Source organism: Rhodamnia argentea, chromosome 4, assembly GCF_020921035.1.
Source record: "Rhodamnia argentea isolate NSW1041297 chromosome 4, ASM2092103v1, whole genome shotgun sequence".
NCBI lineage: Eukaryota > Viridiplantae > Streptophyta > Magnoliopsida > Myrtales > Myrtaceae > Rhodamnia > Rhodamnia argentea.
In genome coordinates this window covers 22,695,176-22,714,155 of record NC_063153.1, presented here as the reverse complement: position 1 = coordinate 22,714,155, position 18,980 = coordinate 22,695,176, and the positions used below count along the sequence as shown (strand labels likewise).

General features: G+C 39.9%; 1 protein-coding gene across 1 annotated transcript; it reads right to left on the bottom strand.

Moving 5' to 3' along the window:
* Positions 1-13,932: 13,932 nt before the first annotated feature.
* Positions 13,933-17,869, bottom strand: LOC115740706. The gene is made up of 8 exons (XM_030674270.2): positions 17,852-17,869; positions 17,242-17,698; positions 17,009-17,119; positions 16,345-16,413; positions 15,902-16,033; positions 14,769-14,846; positions 14,572-14,694; positions 13,933-14,483 (listed from the first exon to the last, which is right to left on the bottom strand). The coding sequence occupies exons 2-8, from the start codon at positions 17,446-17,448 to the stop codon at positions 14,292-14,294; spliced, it is 912 nt and encodes a 303-aa protein (XP_030530130.1). The 5' UTR covers positions 17,449-17,698; positions 17,852-17,869; the 3' UTR covers positions 13,933-14,291.
* Positions 17,870-18,980: the final 1,111 nt, after the last annotated feature.

The window sequence follows — 18,980 nt, the reverse complement described above, 5'->3', positions numbered from 1 at the left end:
CCTCATGCTCCTCGAGCTGCAGGGTTAAGGTTATTAATCGCTATTTTCTATTACCAGCGAGAAGACTATGAGGGCCTCATATGATGGTCCAATGCTGTGATCACTTCAAGAAAGCAAGAGGGAAGATTCTCTAATCCATTTGATTATGACAAGAAAACAAGATCGAGCCGTTATTAATCGCTCGGATTAGTCTCTAACCTACCTCGATTTTGTTTACTCGGGTATGTGGGGATCGCGGAAACCAGATCCATTATCCGCCGAATCGGAGGATCATCAACTCATAACATCAAAACATTAGAACAAGCATGTGCACAAACTAAGTCATGTGATTAGGTGCCCACACAAATCATAGTACCTTAATCACTCGGAGGAAGAAAAGCCGGTCAAACTTTGATCATTTTCCTACGTGGATTGGATTGCTGCCAGCTGTTTAATTGCAGCATGCGGAGGAAGTACCCTAGAAACTAATGAGAAACTCCTAACCCAAATTTAATTTTCTGTTCTTTTGCCTATAATAAACCAAAAGTACAACTGGAGCTAGCCTTTTTAGTTTCCCTTTCAAGTGACACACTTGACCAAATTTAAGAAATTTTTTTATATTAAAATGGTCCGAAGTTCGAAATAGTTATCAAACAGCTCGGTGTGTCCACATCGGGCTCTAGTAGAAGGGCCATCCCTTTCACTCGTCTGTCCAACATTTGTACTACAGAATCAGCAATTCGATTTTTTGCCATCAGGGTCATCTCACTAAGCCATCTTAACTTGCATTCTTTTGCCTAATCCACATGGGAATTCAATGAAACGCGAGATTAGACGTCAAAGACTGAATTTTTTTTTTCTTTCTTTTTTTTTTTTTTGCTGTTCATTTTGTGGGCTTTTTACATTACACAAATAGACCCTTCATAACCTATTTCACTTGCGTTAATTCGAATCTTCACATGAAAGACATGAACATGTGTGGAAAGAGCCATTGCGTTTAGACCGCGTGATCAAGCATTACACGATTCTTTTGTGATATCAGTGATGTGAAGGAGTCAAAAATAGGGCGATTTGCAATGTTTGTGGCCCCTCACTGGCCAGGAATCCTCTTGGAAGATTTATGACCAATTCAAAAATTGCCACGTTGGAAATCTTTAGAGCAATCATTCTATCGCGCCCTAGAAATACTTAAGATAAATTTAAGAATGGTGGTTTGGATTCTCTGGACTATGGAGTAGGTCAGATATCAATCAACATGTACTAACTCTCTCTTCATGGTATCTAATCTTACCTCGGAAAATACAAAGCAAAACCCTAATCTTTACATTTGAGAACACAAAATGGTTTTTTGGTTCACGTAAATCATAAGGCTTTCTATTTTATAATTTTAATCATATCTTACAATTGGAAATTCTGAGGGAACTTTATTCTCTCTTTAGGATTGGAATCTTGCCAAATTACTATGGAGAGTAACTACACTAGAATGACTTGGTTTTCGTAGACTTACCACAAAACCCTAAATCTCTCTCCAGGCCTCCGTCTCGCCTCGTACTTATTGTTGCTCTCTCCTCATTACCATCAACTTGTCGTCCCAGTCCCGTCGTTGCTGCCCGTCGTGAGCTCCTCTCTCTCTCTGATATAGTCTCACACCTCAAACGACCAAAATAGGTTGCTAACTCAAAGGGATTGTTAGCTCCCATATTTTCAGGATGTGGACAGCAATGGTGAAATGGAGGAAGAAGAGAAGAGGGGAAAAAGTAAGAAGAGAAATTGAAAAAAAAAAAAAAAGGAAAACGGGGAAGATAAAAATCTAGAAGATGCAATTATTTATTATGTTAGTCCTCTCTTCTTCTTTTAATTTGGGTGTACGAGTGCAAAGGCCAATTATCTAGCGGTTTACAGGACGCCTTTCTAGTCACAAGAACCGATTAAGTTTGGACATTTAACCTATGTAGATAGAGAAGTTATAACTTAGAGCAGTTCGCACACAATTAAGAGAAATCTTTTTAAGGGAGTGAATTCAAGATACTAATTGTTTGCCTTCCCGATCAGTCTTTTTAATCTTGACACTCTCGATATAAGCCAGTGAAACTGTAAATTTGGAAAAGTGAACAATCATTCCATCTATTGTTCTTTCGCATTCCCTTTTTTTTTGTCCTTCCTTCTTACTTTTGCATTGTTCTTCGTGTATTTTTCTTTTATTTGATAATCCAGAGGCAAGAACGAAGAATCCCAATCAACTCCCCTGGCGGTGCATACAATACTCGGCAACCCCCATAAACACATTCAATTCAGGCCTGACCAATTCGGATGGCCTTAACCCAATGTGATTTACACTCAATTGTTAAGATATGAATATGTGACTCCAAAGTTGCCGATTTAGAAAGTCCCTGATGGCGCAACCGACTATGCCAACTTAGAGCTTTAATTAAGCCAAAAAAACTATTGTCATTTCAATGCGACGTCATCGACCTACAGGACGTGGACGAAAGATTTGAACAAAACGCTGGACTTAGATACGAATAAACATTTTCAACACCAAAATACATTCATAAACTTTTGTCGGAGCTTTTTTCAGCAATTACTATTTTTTCTACACATTAGATATTGCATTTGCTCTCCTCCAAGTTTAAATAAATCTCGACGAAGAAGAGATAGAATTGGAGTGCTTAATCATTTAACTACTTTTGAAGAGATTTTGATATTATGGTTCTCATAATTATGATTCATATTGTCACCTGTCAATACATCATTTCCAAAATGATTCGCAAGGCAATTGAAGTCGGATTTATCGGGATTGCCCCACATCGGTTGTAAAAGGAACCGATGGTCGGTTTATAAATGTGGAGAAAAGCCTCTTCCTTTGAGATAACTTTTGGGATAAGAGAGGCCCAAGATCACCCAACACTAGTATCAGAGCTCAGGTTACTAACAAGTCTGGATTCAACTATCACACCGAAAAGATACGGATTGTTGCAGCTCCGACCCATGGCCCGATGTGTGAGAGGACAATGGTCCAAGCGAAACATATTTCATGTTCAAATCACAACGCCTTCCATCAACCGGTACTCATTGTCCGGGCCAAGTTGTTATTTTATGGGTGGAGTCAAGGCACTGCATCTCGCCCGCATTCATAAAATTTAACTGGGTGGAAAAGTTGATACCCTGTCTTACTAAAAGGAAAAAAAGAAAGAATGACAATTCATTCAAGAGGGTGATATATTTTGGTATTGAGATAGAGGATTTCTAGGGTTAACATCACGACGTGTATGTCCTTGGTACGAACACGCCTCGAAGGGTTCTTGCTAGGGCAAAGGCGGTGCAAAAGCCCTAGCCATTTAAACAAACAATATAACCAATAATATCCTCTCCTCCTTGTCTAGGAAATTTCCTACTGGTCGATGCGAAGATTCTCGACCTAATCTTTTCCAAAAACCACAAATGGGTGTTCTTTGTTTCGAGATTCTTTAATATCTGTACCATGGTTCATATAAAAATCAAGAACATGGTTCTTGGACCTCCACAAAAAAGACTTTGACTACCAATCATATTTCGACCCCATTCACAATCCTTTGACAATCACCCTCTTGGAAATGAATGTTTTTATTGAACTCCTTTTTCTGTAAATTATTTTCTTTTGCAATTCAAAAAGAATATCTCTCTCTCTCTCTCTCTCTCTCTCTCTCTCTCTCTCTCTCTCTCTCTCTCTCTCTCTCTCTCTCTCTCTCTCTCTCTCTCTCTCTCTCTCTCTCTCTCCAACTTCTTTTTTTTTTTTTTCTTTTTTTTTTCTCTCACCTTCATGATTGAAAGACCCAAAAGGGCAAATCTTACATATGCACCGAGAATGGCCTTTTCTTGAGAAGAATCTTGCACACATCAATCATGTTATTGTTGGGAGCGCATAGTAGAAGTCCAATATCTTTATTCGAGGAGATCGCTAAGAGAGAACTCAAGTCCAAACTCGTCAACATATCCAATTAGACTCACTTTTACTCAAAAGCTCCATATCACAACAATTCTTTATTATGGGACTTTTCTAACACAACTCACATGTGCACTTTAACAATCTTCTCCTCAAGTATGAGCTCCATTGTTAGGTTTGCTCTCCCTTAATCTAAGTATCCTTCCGCATCAACTTATCTCAACTTGAATCTCCATCAATATCCATCGGAGCTGCGTTGCTATACCACAACGCCCGAAAATCGCCCACCAATCAACCATTAGCTGTGATACCATTTATTGGAAGCACGCAATAGATATATTAACCAAGTTCGAACCCGTCAACATATCCAGTTGGTCCCATTTTTACTCAAAACCTTAAGCCAATGAGTTATGGGCCAACTTGGATATATTAACTGCTCCACACCATATCAATTCTTTAATGTGGAATTTCTCTAACACAACTCGCACGTGCATTCTAACAGTTATCACTCCCCGTCTTTCACCTAAACCTAAAAATATGCTTATTGCTTATGTAATTTTATGTATATGATATATTACATGTTCTAGTATGTGTATACATGAAAAATAAGTTATCATACACCTGCCTGAAATAAGTGTACATCCACTATACACGTCAAGCTACGACCCCGCGTCGTTCGCATTTCGAACACCCATTTTTCTATTTCGAAAATAATCTACAATATAGTTGCATGTTCCTTAAAATTGTGATCCAAGGACATCCACGGAGGCCTCAGGATAAGATTACTTCATCAGACCTAATTCCCAATTTCTTTAGTGTTTTGCTACTTAATTGGTACTTGTTTATTTGTGTGTTTATTTTTCCCTAGATGGATATATTTGCTCTTAATTCTTCCCCCTATAGAATAAGTGCCGAATTCCAGCTTTTCCCAACCATGCAAAACTTTTCCACACGCTCTCTCTCAGTCTACACATGCCAGCTGACATTGGAACTCAGGGATAAAGCGGAAAATGTTTAATGTTGTTGTTCGGCGATTTTCAAACGCATGCTTTGACATTTGGAAGAAAAGCACAGATATTTTTGAAAGGGAGCTATGAAGTTGAAGTGTGATGTAGTAACTGATGTCACGAGAAATCGCCAGCCACATCATCGCAATATTAGAATGAAAAAAATGGTATAAATGATTTTTGAATTTTGTCTCATTGTGCGATATGAATTCTAAATCGTAGCCCAATGTGCCATATTGTTACTGAACTTTTAATTTATCTAATATGATCCATGAACTTTTAGTGCCATTTTAATTTAGTCTTAGGACTATATGAAAATGTTCAATTATGTTCCTTAACTTGAATTGATGTAAGGACATTATTGAATATTTTCATATACATCGGGGTTTATATTGAACGTGTACCAAATGTCCACGGACCACATTAAATAAATGAAAAGTTCAATATTGTCCCTGGATATTTGGTACATGCTCAGGAATTGCGATTTCAAACTTATCATGTGATTTCATTAGTATCCTATATACATTGTGTCTCGAGTATAGTGTTACCCTCGAAGCTAATCAAAGCCGCGTCGCCAACTGCATGGAAGAAATGAAAAGTTGTCTTGGGATTTAGTGCTAAAAAGATAGATAGATGAGGTTATCGCAACGTACTAATGTCTCTGGGAAATTCGAGAAAATTGCATTTTCAACTAAGTTCAGGCAAACAAATCATAGCTTATGAGACAACTAAGCATAAAACAATAAATTTTTTTTATACAGTTTCAAATCATATAAACCCTAGCTTAACAAGCACCCGATAAATTCTTTCGCTAAAGATCATCTTTCGAATTGAAACTCAACCCGGCGGTGCGGATCATCCTCTTCCAAAACATCATTTTCGAGGGACCAAAGAAGAATTCAAAGGCCACTTCCAAATTCCATGAAACTTCCCTCGTTGCTTATCCTCCCAAATCTTGAAACATCACGAGATTCCGCGTGCGGACGTGTTTTGGTAGTAGGTGGGAACAAGTGAGTTGTTATGAACAGTACACACTAAAAGTACACATAAATATCCTCACCTCCTCAGATTTCGTCGTCTAAAATCTTTGCATGCTAGCTGTGACCCTCTTAAGAGGCAGCACACACTTGAAAAGCCCATCTTTTAAAAAAATAATAATTAAAATTAAATAAATGGGCATTCATTAAACTCATCAAAGCAGGGGTGTGCAATTGAACCGGGTTTATCCGGAACCCGGATCGGACCACCCGAAAAATAGGTCCGGAAATCGATTCTCATTCAAACCAGTTTAGGAGACGATTCTAAATTTTGGGAACCGGACCTGTTCTCGATTCCAAGTACCTAGGAACCAGACCGATTTTGGAATCGGCTTTCATGAATCGTTAAAAAAAAAATAGTCTCGCTTGCCTCACCTCTTTTATTTTTGGTGGATTATGATTTCTATTGCTCATATTAGGGATTGTTGCTTTTGGTAGATAGTGAGTTTTATTATTCATCTTTTACTTTGAATCGTTTTATTGTCACTCATATTATTTTGCTAGAAAAAATAAAAGCAAAAAGAAAAAGAAAAATAGGTTTGCGGGTACCCTTGGAATCGGACCGAAAAAATAGAGTATGTTCCAAAACAGGTTCAAGGACAAAAAAAAAAGTAGGTTTCGGGTTTCAGAAATTTGGAATCGATTATAACATGGTCAATTTTAAGGTCTAGGTCTAGAACCTACCTACCCAGCCATGCTCACCCCTACATCAAAGAGGGAAAAAATAATAATAAAAACGACACTAATCTAAGACATAAGTAGTGTTCAAAGACCAAGCTTGATCTCCTTTTGGTCAACTCTCGATCCAAAAGGATGACATACTTGTCTAACCACTCGATGCACTTGTCGCTGTGGTCATCAATTGCGTAAAGTCCCTTCCACAAGTCTATGGACAGCTCTAAAGAATAATCACCGCTAGATTACCCAAAAAAGAAAAGATTGCACTCTTCTGATGAGACATCCATTGGAGTTTATGTGCGATTTAATTTTCAACGACATAATCCACAACATCACATCTCGATTTTCTTATTCACCGAGCTTTTTCTTTGACTAGTTCAAAGCACGGTGCCTCACCGGTTTCCATCGGAAGACGAGTTCCAAAACGCTTGAAGCGGAAGTTAGACCTAACCTCGCATTCCACATGTAGCCACAAGAAGCATATTCGAACTACGGTAATCTCCATCGACAAAGGTAAACTATGCCGATTCTTCTACCTCTAAAATTGGAAGGAAGTAACTAGACAAAGAGATCAACCATCGCGAGTTTTGACTTTGACCCGTTCGATTTTTTTGGGCCGAAATTCAGAATTTGGGCTATGAAAGGAGGCATTGCCATTCTTCGACATTGGGCCTTCTCAAGGGGCCCATGAACCATCAATATAAAGCCCACTAAGTGAATTCACTCTCTCTCTCTCTGCTGGGTTTTCTTTTCTACATTTCTGTTTATGTTGTATTTCTTTTAGTTCTTGGGCTGACGTGGCGCTGATTGGATGGCACGTTAGCTCCACATAAGCAGACAGACCGGTGCACGTAAGCCATTAGCATATGGCTTGGCTTCAACATTGGGCTTTTACTTATTATTATACTGTCCGCCGCGGGTGGAGTCCGAGTTTCACTATCCGTAGAATTAATTTGGAACCTCCAATTTATTGATTAAGTTGAAAAAATAATTTGGTTGCCTTCCAAACTCACTTTCCCTCTTGATTATTTCCAAATTCTCATTTTGCTCATAAAGGAATTGTTCATTTCGTATGAAAATGAGATATATAACTTCAAAACAAAGCTAATCCCAAAGGGTTACAATCCAAGATAAATCGGAAAAGTAAATCAACTCAAGATAAACTGTAAAGACTCGTCCATTCTATAGGAACGGATTTGTCATAGCATCATAGCACAATCGACGACCGGTTACCGAAACTCGAGATTGCCCTCTCTAATAGCTACAGCTTTGCCAAAAGACGATGTGCGCCTAGGTTCGGCGTTTCCAATACCATCTCCGTAGAAAAATAACAACACAAATAGGTTGAAAAAGCACAATTAAGGCCTTATGAATCCTAGATCTATTTTTATATCGGGATAGAAATATAAAGTTGAAATGATCTCTTTATATATGTAGATATTATTCATTTTTCGGACCGCCATTTAAAAACTAGGGGGAAACTATATATATGATGCCCTGTGTACTTTCAAGGTGGTATATGTTTAGTCTTGAATTTTCAAAAATTACGCGAAACTCTCTCAACTTTTATTTTGTTACGGCCATCAGCCCTCCATCTATTTTCTGTTTGCATGTGCTTTAACGTGTGATTTTTCAAGGGTAAAATTTTAATTATTCTTGATAATTAAATCAATCTTTTGCCCCTGAATAATCTTTAAAAAAACTATAACTATACAATAATTACAGAAAATAAGAAAAACACGTAACGATCATAGATAAATATTACCACAATTTTAATAAGTTTTCAATTTTACCTCGAACATTTCATATTATAATTTTAAAAATAGGTAAGTATTGTTATTTTCCTTGTATCCTTCATTAGTTAACAGTGCATAAAGACCATGGTCGTTGGTATGGCAGAATTATGCACTCTCAAATTTTGGCACAGACAACATAATTTATGCAAATGAAAAAACTATGAAACAAGACTAACCAAAAAGACAGGCTTAAAATACTAGGAAAAAGAATTAAAAAAAAAAACGAATTCTAACCATCTTTGAAATAGGAAAAAAAAATGAAACTTGTTTACGCTTTGGTGACAATGGCGACAAACGCCAGCTTTGCTAGGGACGGTCATGGTTTCTTACATAGACCATACAAAATAAGTTGCTATTGTTCAGAACATGGAGCAACGTGCTCATGAATGGACTCAAAACTCCTTTGCTCATCCAGAATCATTTTCATCTTGTCAGCTTGTTGTGTTATATAGTTGAAGAGTCTATCTTATTCACCCTTATACAATTACTAGTTCTTCAAAATAGTTTCATTTTATTAGGACCGATTTCATGGACCCATCCGGCGGAGTTCCTAGGTGAGTTCATGAAATTCTTGGGCGATTTTCAATTCCCATTTTGTGGAACCTGTCCTTAGTAGGCGGTTCTCGATTTTAGGGTGGGAACTGCCCAATCGGATCATGCTCACCCCTATCGGCGGCTGCAACAAATCTAATTTGCGGGGGATTTATGTAACAAGTACAAGTTCGGGAGCAAACGTGCACCAGTCCACAAGTTCAACAGGGTTTTGTGTGTAATTTCTTTGAAATTAAGGGTGCGTTTGTTTCACAAAAAACTTCATGTTGAAGGAAAATACTTTCTAGAAAATCGTTTTTCACGACAATGGTTAGTTTTTCTTTGTTTGGTGATGTGTGATCGAAAATATTTTATGGTATTTGGAGCTCATTTGGAAAATGATTTAAATCTCATGAATTTATTTGAGACAAAAAAAACATCAAATTTTCCATTGTTTTTATAATTTATATTTTAGTTCTTTGTTCCTTCTTCCTTCATCCTCCATTCGCAACGTCCTCCACCACGACTAGCTGACGGTGGCCACAGGTGAACCTCAAGCTCGCCGGCCAACCACCCGAGGTAGAAGAAAAAATAAAAGAAAAGAAAAATCACATAAAATAAAAAATAAATATAATACAAATATAAAATTTAAAAAATCAATTACTGAAAATTTGAAAAAATTAAAAGTTCGGAAGGAGCAATTTCGGGAGGTGTTTTCACCGCGTTAGATTTAGGAATTCAATTTCCTAATTTTGTGCATAAATTTTCCATTGAATAAATTATTTACGGCGAACCAAATGGGTGAGAGTCCGAAAAACTAATTCCGAAAAAACACTTTCATTCAATCAAACGCACCCTAATACAAATAAAACGATCCATACGGTGAAAACGTAAGTGAGACCTTTTACTGACATATTCAGGAAAATGCTTCTCAGAAGAATTCTCCGTATGAAAAAGGAAAAAAGAAAATTCAAGAAGGTGGCCGTCGAATGTGAAGAATGAAAAAATGTTCTTCACGAGGTGATCATATTAATCGGAAGTAACACTTGCATAGATGAACATTTTGATCATAACGAGGTGCACCCGTTTCGCGACTTAATCAAATAAGTTGGAATTTTACAAATTTAGTTCTACCGACATGAAATTTCGAACTCGATCCTTGGCGGACGGTATAATAACTTTCTATTAGTAGAAACTACGGCGAAAAAACTCTCGATCATTATATGTCGATACATATAAATTACACGTTAATAAATTATAACCTCGAGGCTTAGAGCATTGTTTTCTCCAAAGGTCTGATTTTTTGGGGTATTAAAGTTCTGACTTGTCGGTCTCTGAAATTTTCTTCGAGCCTGGTTTTCCAATTCCGAATCTTCCGAAACACCTTTTGACTTTTGCTGCAACTCTCTCTACTGCTTCCTCGTCTTCGTCATCGTCTTCGTCTGCTTCACCTAACCGGAGTGCTTCCAGCGTACCCTGTAGAAGACGTAACCCGCGTGAAGTCTGATTAGAGTGAAAAGCATATCGTCGCCGGCGGCTTCAGGGTTGTGGGAAAACAATTGTATAGAATGGAAGTCTAATCCCGCCGCATATATGCAGGTTTCGCCCTATGCAGGCAGAAGTCGACGGCATTGTTGCTTAGTCGATTCGCGTAGATCAGTGATTGAATGTGGTTCTTCAGTTATTTACTATAGATATAGCTCTACTACTTCTCTGCACTAAACTAGCATACATATGTGACTGGACTCTCAGATACTTTTGTCTAATTTTTAAGGCGATCGGCATTCGTATTAAAAGCTATGGGTTATTCACATGATCTGTCGAATAAAGTTTAGGAATATATCATAACAGGGCAGGGCTAATCTCCGGTCGACAGCATTGTTGCTTAGTCGATTCCCGTAGATCAGTTATTGAATGTGGTTCTTCAGTTATTTACCATAGATATAGCTCTACTACTTCTCTGCACTAAACTAGCATACATATGAGACTGGACTCTCAGAAACTTCTGTCAAAGCTCTGGGTTATCTACGTAATCTGTCGAATAAAGGTAGAACCCGATGTCATTGCAATGGTTGTTTCATAAGCTAAGCCGGACAATTAGCAGGGAGGGTGAGAGACAAGAAAGTAAAACATCCAACACAAGTTTGTTCGTGTAGCCGATACCGTGAAATTGAGTCCCAGAAAGCACGATAGAAATGTACCTCAGCAGCTGGAGAGTGCTTGGACTTGCATGGTGTAGTGACGTTTTTACAGACATAATGCACGATTCCACCAAGGTAGGGGTCGGGTTCATTTAGAAAGTCAGAAACAAGATCAGCATCATCCATGACCTGCACTTTCCAGTTCGAAGGAACACTTTTTAGTGTGGATCTGAGTGTCTAGCGCGAATCAGAAGTGGAAGCACCGAAAATGGTTCGACAGCATGAGTTTCCAACACGAGTGATCCAATTTTTTAAAAGAGCAGAGGAAGTTCCGTCCAGCGGTACTTCCGTCAATATTAAGGCGAGGGGCAACGAAACTATTTAAGATCACATAGGCCAAATGGGTTGAATCAGTTTGATTGACAAGATGCCGCCGAAGCGAGAATGACTCGATTAAGGAGTAGGTAGAGAGCACCAAAATCTCACCTCATTACAAGCTTCCTGCATAGTCTTGCACTCGGCATCGCATATCCCTTCTGTATCTTGGTCTGCAAACTGAAATAGAAGTAAAAGAGCTTAAAAAACATTGTTGTTTATGCACAAAACTCTCTCTGTCAACATACCAGCATGCAAAAGAAAGTAGTGCATCAACATCGTTTGAACTATATTTGTTCGTCAAACTACCCGAACTTACATGAAGCTGGCGACTAAAACAAACTGGCAAGAAACAAATAAAAGCATAAAGAAGATAAAATGTGTGGACTAGTACATCAGTTTCTCTCCATGTGAATGACAGAATGGCCTCAAGTTCTAACATGCAACATCCACAACCTTGTACCATACCATGTTCAGGTAATGGCTTGTCCCGCTTCGCTCATACGCATGTACCAACGACAAGCGCATAGCTCGGGTGATTGGGTACGTGCTTTTTCATCGAGGTGCCAACAAGCTCTGTAAATCAACGGAGTCTATTTCGCAGCAGCCCTAGTTTTCACTTCGAGGAAATTTCTATGGCCAGGACAACAAATAATATTGCCAATCTCCTTAGGCTAGTCCTAGAGCCAGTGCACATGTATATGTCTGCATTAACCGGCTATACCTTCAGTTTATCCCCTTGCTCAACAGTATCAATCTTGCAAGCCGAATCAGCTTCCTCCTCCTCCAAGTTACAGGTTTTCTTGGTGATCTGAACTACTTCTTCCTCCGTGATCTGCCAGATCACCAGCAAAAGCCCCGAACAATCAATCAAATGCTAATCCAAACAAGAACCAAAGCGCCGCTCCGCAATCCACTAAGCAGCAACTCCTGCAACCCTGAAAAAAAAAATAAAGTAAAAACAAACAAACAAGTCCGCACCTGTGCTTGCTTGTGCTGCGCCTGGCGATACAGCTGCTTCGCGACCTCCTTGCAGGCTCCGCACTTTATGAGCTGGGCGTCTTCCTCCCAGGCGGGAACCGAAGCAGGTCTCTCGAAGCACTCCGAGGGGGGCACCGAAGCCCACATGAGGATCAGGTATAGTACCACGTTAGATGCAGCGGCGCTGTTGTTCTTCGCCATGTCTCCGAAGAGCTTATGAGTTTTTCCTGATTCAATGAAGCTCCAGTCGAGATAAAGAGGAGACCTTTGAGGTGCTCTCGCATGGATATTTCTCCAGGTGATCCAATACGGTTCCTCCAAATGTCCCGCCATTTTATCTTGATCCTCCTGCATGTGATTCACGACGCTATTGACCCACAGCTTTCGAATTTATTATTGCCTTCTCTTGCCGCTCCTGCAGTAGATAATGGCTTGGTAACGGTCCATTCTTGAATTTGCGCTCACAGAAAAAATCAAAAAGAAGAATTTTGGGAGATCTTAACTCAGAGCCACATAACTACTCTCCAGGTTCTTCGCCGACGCCATTGACTCCTGACCCTTTTCACATTGCCATGTCACAGTTCTTCTGGTCTTAACCATCGAACAGGTGTTTCGCCATCCATGCTTGGCAGCTTTCTCCAACTCGAATTCGCTTCCCTAAAAGAAGACGACGACTTGACTGAGCCCGTTTCATATCGCTCATACCAAATGATATGGTTGGTTTCGGTGGGATGAAGCGAGTCGTTTCACGGGCCGTGCGAAATTTTGTGTACGAGGGAGATGAAGCCGGGATCTCCAATCAATCGACCAGCCATCAAACGTGAAGATTAGAAAACTTTGGGAGGAGCCACCTCCCTCCTAATCTAACCTCAAGATGGGGGGTCATGGTCACATCATCATAAACGTGAGACATGATAAGTCATATGGAAGTCTCGAAAATATTCTCCAAAGAATCTTAAGCCCATTCCACTTTTGTCAACTCAGTTCTAGACCTTTTAATCTTGCCAATTGGGTCCATCTGCCAAATTTGGGCGGAAAAAGCTGATGTGGACGCCGGCCGTCTTATCTAGTACGACCGGCGCTAGAGGAATCAATTTTCAATAATATTTTAAAAGATCTAAACAACAGTCCAGCAACTCTCGCAGCAGACCCCCTATTGCAGGGACAGAGACCAAAGTTTCTTGTAAATGGGTCCACTGGAAAACAGGAAAAAAAAAGGGGGGGGATAGCATCACATTCATATTGTCTTTAGCTCATAAGCTATATACATTAAAATGTTCCCATGAGAAATTTCTTTAGATACATCCGAGGTGTACTTTTGTTTTTTAACAGTAACAAATTTCCTATTTTTCCAAATAAAGTTGAAAACTTTAAAATTCGTCTTTTGCATGTGTAGATGTTATTCGTTTTTTTCCCTGTCATGTAAATTTTACTCCCACCATTTAAAAAAAAAACACACAGAAAAGAGTGACCACCGGTCGACGGTATAACAACTCTTCGACATGAAGCTGTCCTAAGTTGCAAAGAGCTCTTATGGAAAGCACAGAACAGAGTGACCGCATGTTTTGGTGACCGAACAATTCTTTGAGCAGTTCTATAAAGATGTTCAAAATTCAAGAGGCTGTCGTAACAAGATCAAAATTCCCCACCTTTGTTCCATGTTGGTACTGAAGGAAACCGAACCAGTTTAAGGGTGTCACTGAACTCTCAGCCTCTTGGAACAGCTGGAATCTTCCGCTCTCAAGGGCCTTGCAAACTATATACCGATACAGCAGCCGGACCATGAAGATTATATACCCTCAAGGCTCAAGTATTGGTTTCTTCAAAGGTCTGATATTTGGGCATTAAAGTTCTGACTTGCCGGTCTTCGAATTTTTCTTCGAGTCTGGGCTTCTAACTCCTCTCCACCACTTTCGTAATCGCAGTGAGACTTTGTCTGCATGTCTCTTTAACACTTCCCCGGTAGTTTTGATGCCTTCTGTTAGTTTCTGCTTCCAATCGCCCTTTCTGCTCTCCTTCTCTCTCAAAACTTTTCCCTGGAAAAGAGATGGTTCAAGATATAAGCACAAACATTGTCTTTCTTGGGATGCAAAAGGAAGAGGACTTTTTGGAAGATCTGCATACCAATTTTGAGGGGAAGTGTGCATCCTCATCTTCGTCTTCTTCGTCGTCGTCTTCCTCACCGAAGTTTTTGTTCATCAATTCGTCCCTTGAGTACATCTTCATGCTGGGCGCTCCCGGCATTCCCTGTAGAGAAGATATTTCTGAATATAGTATAAGGGAAACTTTGCCTATCACTTCAGGAATTGGAAAATTATTACCTCCATCGATCTCAAGATCTTCTCCATTTCAGCATCCTTAGCTGGTTTGGGCATAAAAGCTTCTCCGGGAGTCCTACCCTATTGCATGAAATTGGGGATGAATATGTAAAATCCTAGTCAAGGATCAGTTTGCAACCAAACTAGAGGTCCTATATTTTGGGATAAGCTCCAAGATAGTAGTACCGATCAATCAAGACTGTTTGAGAGGAGCATGAGTCAATGTGCACTCTAGTACATATGTATATCAATGTCCTCGTGATCTTATAGTGTGCAATGATGTTGACAAGGCATTTGAAAAGCAGAGTGCTTCGTGCAAGGAGCAAGACAAAACAAGTAGGGGATAATATGGACAAATCCATTCATTTTGTTTGAGTTCATCTATCTTCATAGGACTAACCACTGAAGTTCTGCATTTTCAGAAAAGATTATTCGAATATTGCTCACTCCATTGCTTTCTCACCACTATGTTCTCAATCTCAACCACATATGGCCATTGCTAACTAACTAATCATAGAATCAGGTTTTGTATGGAGGAAAGTCTAATGTCATCAGATATATGCAGGTTTGGCCTAGTTATGACTTTACTAACAGAACACGAGTAGTGGAAAGAATAGGAAATTATCATAATCGGGCTAGTCTTCAATCAAGGGCATACTGGTTCAGTCAATTCCCTGTAGATCCCCCATCCCACCTTATTTCTCAACTTATTAGTCTCCACATGATGGGGCTATAACTTAAGAACAATCTCATGACAGCATCACCCTTGGGAGGCAGTAAAATTGCACAAGAATGATGACCATCCACTCTATTGAAATCACCACACCATTTTTTGCGAATAGTTATGAAATATATGAGAATGTGGTGCTTCAGTTATGTAGGCCCAATGCTCCTCTACACTAAACTAGCATATGTGAGACTGGACCCTCAGAAACTCCAGTCTAATTGTTCAGGTGATTGACATTCATATCTAAAGGTCTGGGTTATCTATGTGATTTATCAAATAAAGGAAGAACAGGATGTCAACAGTTATTGTTTCATTTGCTAAGCCAGAAGATTAACACAGAAAGCAAGAGACAAAAGAGAAAAACATCGAACATTGTTTGTTCAAATAGCTCAGATAAAAGAAAAAGTACCTTAGGAAGTGGAGGGGGCATGGAACTGCATGCTCGACTGAGGTCTTTACAGAGAAAATCAACTAGTGAATCAATTTGGGGCTTGGAGTTATATATATACTCAGCAACATCAGTATCAGAGTAACCCATGATCTGCATTTTCCAGTTGAGGGAACAATTTTAATGTTGGTCTAGGGTCTAGTGTGATTCAGAAGTGAAAGCCCCAAAAATGCTTCAATAGCATGATTTTCCACACAGTAATCCAATAACTGAAAAGAACAAAGGAAGTTCATCCAGCTATCTTCCACATTAATATAAGAGGCAAGGGACGGGGAAACTATTTTTGTGCAAGATCACATACGCCAAATAGGTAAATTAAGTTTGATTGACAAGATGCCACCAATGCAATAATCCGTATGAAACAATGACTTGAGTAACGAGTATGTAGAGCGCCAAGGTCTAACCTCTTGACAAGCTCTTTCGATAGTCTTGCACTCGGAATTGCATATCCCTTCAGTATCTTGGTCTACAAGCTGAAATAGATGAAACAGAGATGACAATGTTGTTGTTATGCACAACACTCTCTCTGTCTACTATATTGGCATGCAAAGAAAGAAGCAGATCGACATTGTTTGCACTACATTAGTTCGTTGAACTACCCACATTTATGATGAAGCTCGCGACGAAAACAAACTGGCAAGAACACAGAAAAGCATAGAAGAAATAAAACGGGTCGATTGTTATATCACTTTCCCACTATGCGAATGACAGGATGACTTATACTTCTAACATGCAACATCCACCCTCTTACAAATTGTTCAAATTATAGTTAATCCCGCGTCGTGCCTATACATGTACCACAGACCACCACATGACTAGCGCATTTGTGCTTTTCCCTCGAGGTGCCAACCAGCCCCATAGCAGAATGGAGTCTATTTCGCGGCAGCTGTAGTTCTAACTACAAGGAAATTTCTCAGGAATGACGACAAATAAACTTGCCAATCTTCTTCGGTTAGTCCTAGCGCTAGTCCAGTGTCCACATGTATATGCTGATATATGAAAAACTGAAACGTGCATAAATAGCAGAGTGAGGGAACACCAACCAAGTATCTGCATTAACGACTATACCTCCAATTTATCCCCTTGCTCGACAACATCAATCTTGAGAATCCAATCAGCTTCCTCCTTCTTCAAATTACAAATGTTCTCGGCGATCTCAATCACTTCATACTCCGAGATCTACCAATCACCAACAAAAAGCCCCCAAAAGTCAATCAAATGCCAATCCGAACAACAATCAGACCCATCTCCGCATTCCGCGAGGCAGCAACCCCAGCAACCGGAAGGAACAAAGTCGGTACCTTTTTGGGAGAGATCTGAGCTTGCTTCTTCTGCACCTGGCGATACAGCTGGGACGCGAGCTTCTCGCATACTTGGCACTTTATGAACGGGACGTCTTCCTTCCGGGCGGCCGAAGCCGGTTTCTTGACGCCCACCGCGGTGGGCACCCATGTCGATACGAGAATCAGGCATAGTACCGCGATAGATGCAGCGTCGATCTTCGCCATGTCTCTTAGGAACTACGAAGGCAGTAGCTCTGGGATTTTCCCGATTCGAGAAAGCCTTTGGTCGAGAGAACGAGGAGAGCCTGATGGTGCTCGAGACTCGAGGGAGTCGTGTCAGGGACGGGAGCGAGAGAGTGCGGCTAACTGTAGTAGTAGTAGTAGATTCGGAGAAATTGGGGTTACGTGTTCCGCTGATTCTGATTGGCCACTTCAAGTCTACATGTCGCAGGGACGGGGACCCACTTCAGGTCCACTTGGCACAAGAAAAATCATTACGTGTCATTTGTATTTCCTTCCATATTCTTCTTCCCCGGGCACTTCTCGTTGCGCTTGTACATGATCTGTTCGACAAAATTTCCCGTTGAAGCGAGAAGCATGCGATGCTACATGTTGTTAAAGGTGCTACCTCTTTCGGTAACTTTCGCGAGGCTTCCCGTTCGCAACTTAATGACCCGATAATCTGCCGTCGTGTTTGAGTTGTTCTGTTCATGAAAGTTGTTCCAAGGCTGTCCAATCGCCGTGCGGGCTCGGGGGGCTTCGCAAAGTTGGCGCGGTCAGCTGAATCTTTTAGCCACAAGGTGAGTTTGACCTGCGAGAGCCACGAAAATGACACTTCCCAAGATATGCATAACCAGAATCATAAACATTACACGGTAGTCGAAACGGAATTGGCACACCTAATTTGTAATCTGTCGAACTTGAGGCAGAATGACGGCAACTCGGAATTGAAGTACCTCCCCTCTATCCCTTCTTTGGGACACTGGCCGAATGTGAGTACCCCTCACCGAACGGGTACTTCTTCTTTATGTGAGATGAATTGTGCATTCGAGGGTTAGAGAAGGGCCTTGAGCGCCATTTATAAAGTTTTCAGTCGAAGGCCCTTTCATCACAGGTTGGGCCCCACTCGGCTCATACTAGTCATCCCCATATTCAACTGGTTATGAATTTTTACATCTTAACTTATTAAACTAATCTCGTTAAATGATAAATATCAATTTTAATTAATGTAAGCCCACATTAAGAAAACTCTTACAAGACCTCTGCATACGTTTGTGGCCAATAAGATTTACGTTTTACTCTTTCTCTTGCATTTTTTTTTTTTTTTACAATTCTTGATTTGTCGTTTTACTCTGTATCCGTAAGGCGGCTCTAATTTAGAGCAGAATAGGTTTTGCTTTTCTGCTAACATAGCAATTGGAATTACTATGAGAGTATCAACTGTCATTGAGTTTCATTTGCATATACGTCGAGCAATGCATAACTTTGAGATAGGACCTCCCTCCGAATCAAAGTCTAAGACTCTTTTGTTTAGCGAAAAATGAGTAATTTGTAAAATATTTTCCTAAAAACGCTAGCATGTATTGCTTAGAATAAATAGGGCAAAAAGACATTTCGACTACCAATATTTATATAGGATGCTTATTTTGGTGTCAATATATTTTTTTGGATCACTTAAATATCAAATCAAAGAAAAAATGTTGACTCTAGTGCCTACAACGAGCAATTTCGATCAATTAATTACGTGTCATTTATTT

Bases quoted from the DNA above. Each gene is read 5' to 3' on its own strand.
- LOC115740706 (XM_030674270.2), bottom strand. From the start codon at position 17,448: ATGGCGAAGATCGACGCTGCATCTATCGCGGTACTATGCCTGATTCTC. The intron at 14,847-15,901 runs GTACTTTTTCTT...TTCATGCAATAG, and splicing joins TGCCCCCTCCACTTCCTAAG to GGTAGGACTCCCGGAGAAGC. The intron at 14,484-14,571 runs GTATGCAGATCT...TCTCTTTTCCAG, and splicing joins CACACTTCCCCTCAAAATTG to GGAAAAGTTTTGAGAGAGAA.